We start from the raw sequence: 7,119 nt of genomic DNA on the forward strand, positions 1-7,119 counted from the left end.
AGGAAAGGTGGAGGGTACCCGCAGGGGCTTGGGGAGGATTGCTCAGATCCACTGGCCTCCTGATTCCCAAACCCCAGGGGAAGGAAGGGGCAGGCTGCGTCACAGAAGGACCTGGAGGGCTCCTGTCATGCCAGGCACACATCAGAGGCTGAGGGTATCACCCACTGAGAGCAGCTCTCTCACGGGGGGTGGCATTGCCGGGGCGCACGGACTGGCTGTGGTGCCTCCCTCAGGGCCACTGTCAGCCTGCAGGGAAGGGGGACCTGGGAAAGGGGTGCTCAGGGTGGTCTGTGCCAGACAGCCCTGTCAGGCAGCCCCCAGATTCCCTGCGATGGGAAGAGCTGCGGGTGGGCTGCGCGTGGCTCGGGCAGGAGACTCCCAAACGCCACATGGCCACCTCATCACCGCTTGGCTTCTGGCCCAGGGGCTGGCACAATGTGGGCACGTCCCACCCTGCTGCAGGGACACCAGCATTGCAGCGGTGGGTGGAAAAGCCTTCCCCAGGGGCAGGTTTCCAACCACAGGCAGGTTTCCCCAGTGGGCAGCTGGGTCCCCAGGCACGGGGGAGCCCTGGGCTCAGTCCCTGGCAGGATGCATGTTCAGGCTCTGTGTCTGCCCACCCTGGTGGCCCTGGCTTGCCCTGTGGCACTGACAGACAGGGCTGCTCCCTGGCACGGGGATGTCCCTGTGGGATGCGTGTCCAGGAAACAAAAGGGCCTGGCAGCACCAAGCACTCGTGACTGTGCTGCAGAGGAATGAAGCTGGGGTAGGTGATCAGCTGCTGGGACCCGGTGCCTCCTGGTTGGCACACGGGCCCTGCCTGCCTCGGGGCTGGGGGATGTGACAAGGGGGACAGGACATGAGCCCCCCTGCCCTTGCTGGTCCTCGTGCCAAGGTGCAGGATCCATGTTTGAAACAGTCTGTCACCACTGTGGTGTCACAGGAGATGGTTTGAAGTGATAAGGGCCCTGAAGTGACAAGGAGGTGGCTGTGTGATGCCAGGGTCTGCCCTGCTCCCAAGTGCCCAGCATTGCCTCAGCCCGATGGGGCATGGATGTGGCTGGCTCGGCAAAGTACCAGAACCAGGCAAAGAGGTGCCCAGCTGTGGCTGGGACTGGCCTGGCCTCCCTGCCCAGCACAGGGCTAAACCCAGCAGTAACAGACCTCAAAAGGGCCCCAGGTACCCCTGCCCAAAGCCAGAGGGGCAAGAGCCACCACAGGTAATTCCCCAAATGCATCCCACAACCCTGCCTTGTCCCTTGGCACATGCCCTGGTGAGTGTGCCTGTCTGTCTGTGCCAGGCGCGTGTGACACGGCAGGGATGGGCTGTCCCAGCTCTGCAGCCTGTCCCAGACCTCCCCCAGGCAAAACCCGACCCATTCTGACAGACAGAGCAGCGATTCTCGGGCACTTGCATGGTCTCTGCTCCACCCCCACAAAGACCACTGTCCCCACCTGAGCCCTGTCCCCAGCGCGTGTCCTGTCCCCAGCGCGTGTCCTGTCCCCAGCGCATGTCCTGCTTGGTCACTGAGACCCTCTGCCTGCTTTGTGCCAGTCCCAGCCTGGGCCCCAAGCATGGCCAGGGCACCCACACACCCCTGCTGACTACCAGGGCTGGGCTGCCCACCAGGCCTGGAGGCTGCTGGGGGCAGTGGCCAGGGGCAGGGGCCGGGGGCAGTGGCCAGGGGCAGTGTCCTGGCTCCCTCGCTGCGGGCAAACCCCAGGCAGGGATCCATAGGCCCCAGGGCCTGCTCTGACCCCAGGGTGTTTTTGGCTGCAGGAGCTGAGCGAACCTGCTGCTGTGAGCAAACAAACATAAGCCTGGCAAATGGCAGCAAAGAAAACAGCCCATGAAGGCAGTGTGGGTGAAACTCTGGGCACCGGTGGGGCACGGGCTCTGACAATGATTAAACTGGCCAACCCAGATTTCCCGGCAAGGCAGCTCAGGGCTGGGACCCGGTGGTTCATATTATGCAAATCACCTGGATCTGGGAGCATGAACGTTTGGGGCTGGAATTCCCCTCGGGCTGCCAGATTGTTACGCCGCCCAAGCTATAAAAGCAGAGGCACGGGCAGGGCTTGCCCATCGGCACCAGCCTCCCGGGGCCCATGAGCAGTGGCTAGCGGCCAGCCTGGCCTCCGTCTCCCCTTGCTCCTCTCTGGATTACCCGCCGCTCCTGGAGTTGCCATCACAGAAGGTACCAAAGCTTTTTTTTGCCGAGGCCTGGTGACGTCCCTGAGGCCAGGACAGCTGCTTTGCTCTCCTCCCCGTGCACCTTCGCTCTCACCGGGGGATGCGCTTTGGTCTTTTCTCGCTCCACGTTTGCTCTCCCACCGCAGCTGATGCCCTTCGGGGGCCAGCGGGACGGCAGCTCCCTCCAGCCCCCAGGGTTTATAAAGCAGACAGCACGATTTGGCTTTTTGTGAGGGCCGGGCAGGGGCTTGGTCCTGTCCTGGCTGCAGTTTTTTGGGATGTGCTTATGGCGACTGGTTGAGAGGACTGGAGCCGCTGGTGCTGAAGTCCAGCGGTGGGCAGCAGGGCAGCTGGCTGTGCCATGGGGCTCAGGAGTGGCCAAGTGCCCGTAGCCCCCACGCACCGAGGGGCTGTGTGTTGCTGTTCTCTGCCAGCCACCTTCTTGCTGTCACCTCTTGCTGGCTGCCAGCAGGGTGAGGCCAGGCTGCTGGGGACAGGGCTCTTCACAAGCACAGTGACGCCACGTCCCCAGCTCGCTCCGGCTCAGCCTCCCTCTCTCCTGGCCCCTGAGGAGGTGGTGAGTCAGGCCCCAGCCCCAACCAGCAGGTGCTGGGTGGATATTTCTGCAGAAGTGACCTGAGAGGCGACGATGGGTGGAGGGAGGGACGGCCCAACCTCACCCAGCCTGACTCTGGGGTGCTGCAGGTGCTGCAGGCCTGGGTCCCCCTGCCTGCACAGGGCTGGGGCTCACTGTCATCTCTCGGCACAGAGCTCCATGGCAGGATCGTGTGAGATCAGCAACATCTTCTCTAACTACATCAGTGCCATGTACCAGCCGGACGAGGTGCAGCCAACCTTGGACATGCTGGGACACCTCGGGGATGACAGCAGCCTGGGGCTGAGCCTCCCCGCCAGCCAGCCCCCCACACAGAGCACAGGTAGGACAGGGGAGTGGCAGTAGGGCAGTTGTGAGGCAGTGCCGCTGGCTAGGAAGAGCACTGTAAGGTCCTTGTCCCACTGGGACAGGTCAGCAGCTTCTACCATGCCTCAGTTTCCCCAGGGAAAGGCCAAAAGGCTGTGGGAGGAGACCCTGGGTGGCCCTAGGTACGGCTGCTGGGAGCACGTGTGACTTGTACAGGAGATGGGGGAATCATTGTCCTCCTCCCGCAGCACAGGCCAGGGGACAGGCTGCCAGGGCTCACCAGGAGCTGGAGTTTGGAAGTATAATCCTGGTGATGGGGGCCCATCATGTGATGGTGCTCAGGGGGGCATGAGAAACCCCAGCAGAGCAGCACCAACAGGACAAATGGCACCGAAACCAGCGGTGCGGGCAGTGCGGGGTCACTGCTGTCTGCAGGGCAGGGCGCTAAGGACCCTTTAGTCCTACAGCTCTTCAAGTGTGGGCCCTGCTGTGCCCCGCAGGATCGCCACTGGACCAGAGCAGATGTCCAGTGGCCACCGGCAGCCCACACGAGGCACACGGTGCCGGCACGGCCTGCTCTGAGCCCTGCTCTCCATCCCTTGCAGACAAGCCGGAGTGGTTCAGTGAGCTCCCGTACTTCTGGACCAAGGTGCAGGTGCTGGAGTGGATCAGCTACCATGTGGAGAAGAACAAGTACGACGCCAGCTCCATCGACTTCTCCTGCTGCAACATGGATGGGCACACGCTCTGCCACTGCAGCAGGGACCAGATGCGCCTCATCTTTGGGCCCCTCGGGGACGAGCTCTACGACCGCCTGCACGAGATCAGTGAGTGAACCAAAGTCTCCTCCATCTGCAGGCCTGGCAGCTTGAGGAATGAGGCTGAGAGCCCTCCACCAGCCCAGCATCCCCTGCTTCCCAGGCACTGCAGGGGCTGTGTGGGAGGGTCTGGGGGCACAGACCAGAGTCCAGGCACGGCTGGGCTCAGCTCCCAGTGTGCACTATTCCCCTTCAAATGGAACAGGCATTGCTAATCCCAGTCCTTCACCCCTGTAGCCTCTGATGAGCTGAACTGGATCATTGATTTGCTGGAAAAAGAGGATGCGACTTCCCAGACCTTCCTGAACTCCAGCCACCTGGGTAAGAGAGGGGCCCTGGCCCAGCCTTTTTCCCAGGGATCACATACCGATGGCAGCAAGGCTAATCCCTTCTTCCCTTCTCTGCCCCTTCCAGAGCTGGGAAATCCCTGTGCCAAGGACTCCCTGGAGGACTTAAAGCCCACAAACCCTTTCACAGACTTCACCTGCTTGCCAGGTGCCATGTCCCCAGGCAGCTCTGATGTCTCAGGTCAGTGTTTTGACAAGGGTGGGTTTGGGTCTTGCAGCACTCTGGTGGTGGGGGAAGTGGTGGGAACCAGGAGAAAAGTCTCCAGATGCTCAGCGGTCTGAGCCCTGATCCTTTGCCTCTCAGGGCCTGTGATGTCCCACAGCCCCAACTCTCAGGACTCCGGTGGAAGTGACCTCGACCTTGACCCTGCAGAATCAAAGCTCTTCCCTGATGGTGAGTTGTTAGCTTCCACACAGGAGCTGGGAGGAGAGGGCTGGGTCCCAGGCAGTTCTGCACATCCTACCTGGCAGTGATTTAGGGACAACACCTGAACACCCATCCTCACACTGGGAGGGAGGGAAAGGTCTGTTTCCCTGAGCGCTCTGCTTCTGTTTCTCTCCACTGAGCAGGGTGAAGGGCAGGACTGGGATAGCTGGGCAGTGGTCATACTGGGGGAAAGGGGTGGGTGGTGGCAGGTGGGTGAAGACTGCAGCCAGAGATCCTGGGCACAGAAATGAGTGTTTGGTATTGATCCCAGCTGGTGATGGTACTGGGAATTACCAGGAATGCAAGGAAGCAGTAGGGTTTGGGGAAGGAACAGCATGCTGCCCTAAGCATACTGTCAGGGATGAGGGTGGAATGAGGCTGGAGGGAATGGGGCGACCTTGTTCTCAGGGGGTATTTCCCTGGTACCTGGGCCTGAAAAGAGGGCACTTCTGGTCCCCAGGAGGACAGGGAGGGGGAGGCTGTGGCCCAGCATGCACTGGCCAGCCTGACATGTGCCCCTCTCTGTGTGCACAGAGCACTTTTCAGGCAGCAAAAAAGGGGACAGCAAACACGGCAAGCGGAAACGGGGACGGCCCCGAAAACTCAGCAAGGAGAGCAGAGACTGCCTGGAGAACAGGAAGAGCAAGCACTGTATGTGAACCCTTCAGCCCTTGGCTCTTGGCTTCGTGGGGGTGATGGGAGGAAGGGCCATGGGCCTTGGCAGGGGCGTTTAGGGAGATCCAAAGTACAAGGACCTGCAGGAGCCTCCCTCCTTTACAGCTCAATCTCCTCTTTCAGCCCCAAGAGGTACCCACCTGTGGGAGTTCATCCGGGACATCCTGATCCACCCCGAGCTGAATGAGGGGCTAATGAAGTGGGAGGACCGGCGGGAAGGGGTCTTCAAGTTCCTGCGCTCGGAGGCAGTGGCTCAGCTCTGGGGCCAGAAGAAGAAAAACAGCAGCATGACCTACGAGAAGCTGAGCAGAGCCATGCGGTAAGTGCCCTGCTTTGTCCTGGGGGCACCTGCCCCACACAGCTGGCTCAGCCCCACCAGCCCTCCAGCAGCTCCTCAGTGCCTGGGGCTGCATCCAGAGCCCTGATTCCACCTCCATCTCCTGCAGATATTACTACAAACGAGAGATCTTGGAGAGAGTGGATGGGCGACGGCTGGTGTACAAGTTTGGGAAGAACTCCAGCGGCTGGAAGGAAGAGGAGGTGCTCAACAGGGACAAGGAGCTGTAGGAGTCCTGGATGAGCCAGGGTCTGAGAAGCCCCTCAGGGCCAGCCCTGAGCTGGGCTCCTTGACAGGAAACTTTGCCTGCAGCTGTACCTGGAAGCCGCTGCCCCATGCAGCGTGTGGAACTCCGACCCTCGCAGGGGCATGCTCGTGTGTGCGGGTGGCTGCCAGCACCAAGGTGTTCAGAGCCAACATTTTGGCTCCAGTAGGTTATTGCAAACTGTGACTTCCCTTGCTGGATTCCTACCTCCACCTGGAGCCGCAAGGACTGGGGCTGTTTCAAAGCCTGAACAGATGCAAAGGGGAAGAGAATTTCAAGCCCCGCTGTGAGAGCCCAGCAGGTCTCCTGCTGTCACCCACCTCCTGACTGGGCAGAGGAGCAGCACGTCTGTATCACCTGTGTCTGGACAGATCCCAGCTCTGGGGTCTTCCCTCTCACTGCTTGCACCGTGAGGAAGGTGCCCCCTGTCCTGTGGGCTGGGTGAGACCCCCTTTGTGTAGCAGCTTCTCAATGTGGCACCTGCTGAGAGAAGATGGGAACATTGTGGAGCTTCACCTGGCCCCAGAAGGCCCTCAATGAGAAGAGGATGTGGGATGCAGGGCCATGCTGCATTTCCAGCCCAGCTGCTGGGCTGTGTCTAGAGACAGGCCTTTTCCCCAAAAGGAGCTTCTAATTTATGTAAGACCCAAAAAGAGCACAGAGTGAATGTACAGATCTATTTTTCCATGAGTAAGATGTTCCTGTGTGAGAGTGTGCATCGTGGGGCACACGGGTGTGTGGTGGCTGGTGGTGATGCTCAGCTGGACTGAAGTGATGTCACAGGGCACAGACTGCAGCTGTGCCAGCCACAGAAGGGGACTCCAACCGAGCCAGGCACCCGGCAGGTGCATGTGGTTTCCTCCATTTCAAATGGGAATATAAGATGAATAAATGGTTGGTTTGTTGGGGTTTTGTACCTACCTGTAATTTTTCTTGTTTTTCTTAAAGACATGGTGAGAACCAGGCTCGTGTTACTTGGGATGTCCCATGGCATGAACGTGATCTGCCACCATCTCCTGCCTGCTGTGGCCTGGACCTGCCTGGTCATCCTGGCACAGGGTCACAGGGTCTTCTCAGGGTGAGGTGGGCTTGTCCCAGCCTGGCTCAAAGCCACCCATGGAGGGGCATCTTACA

The 7,119-nt window shown here is 60.3% G+C and overlaps 1 protein-coding gene across 1 annotated transcript; it reads left to right on the forward strand.

Annotated features, from left to right (window-relative positions):
* The first annotated feature begins 1,875 nt into the window (after positions 1 to 1,875).
* ELF3 (E74 like ETS transcription factor 3) lies at positions 1,876 to 6,912 on the forward strand. Its single transcript, XM_008638012.2, has 9 exons — positions 1,876 to 2,198; positions 2,964 to 3,132; positions 3,722 to 3,943; positions 4,172 to 4,255; positions 4,349 to 4,462; positions 4,586 to 4,675; positions 5,243 to 5,359; positions 5,507 to 5,702; positions 5,830 to 6,912. The coding sequence occupies exons 2-9, from the start codon at positions 2,970 to 2,972 to the stop codon at positions 5,948 to 5,950; spliced, it is 1,107 nt and encodes a 368-aa protein (XP_008636234.1). The 5' UTR covers positions 1,876 to 2,198; positions 2,964 to 2,969; the 3' UTR covers positions 5,951 to 6,912.
* The last annotated feature ends 207 nt before the right edge of the window (positions 6,913 to 7,119 follow it).

Source organism: Corvus brachyrhynchos, unplaced genomic scaffold, assembly GCF_000691975.1.
Source record: "Corvus brachyrhynchos isolate BGI_N302 unplaced genomic scaffold, ASM69197v1 scaffold67, whole genome shotgun sequence".
In the NCBI taxonomy this organism is placed as follows: domain Eukaryota; kingdom Metazoa; phylum Chordata; class Aves; order Passeriformes; family Corvidae; genus Corvus; species Corvus brachyrhynchos.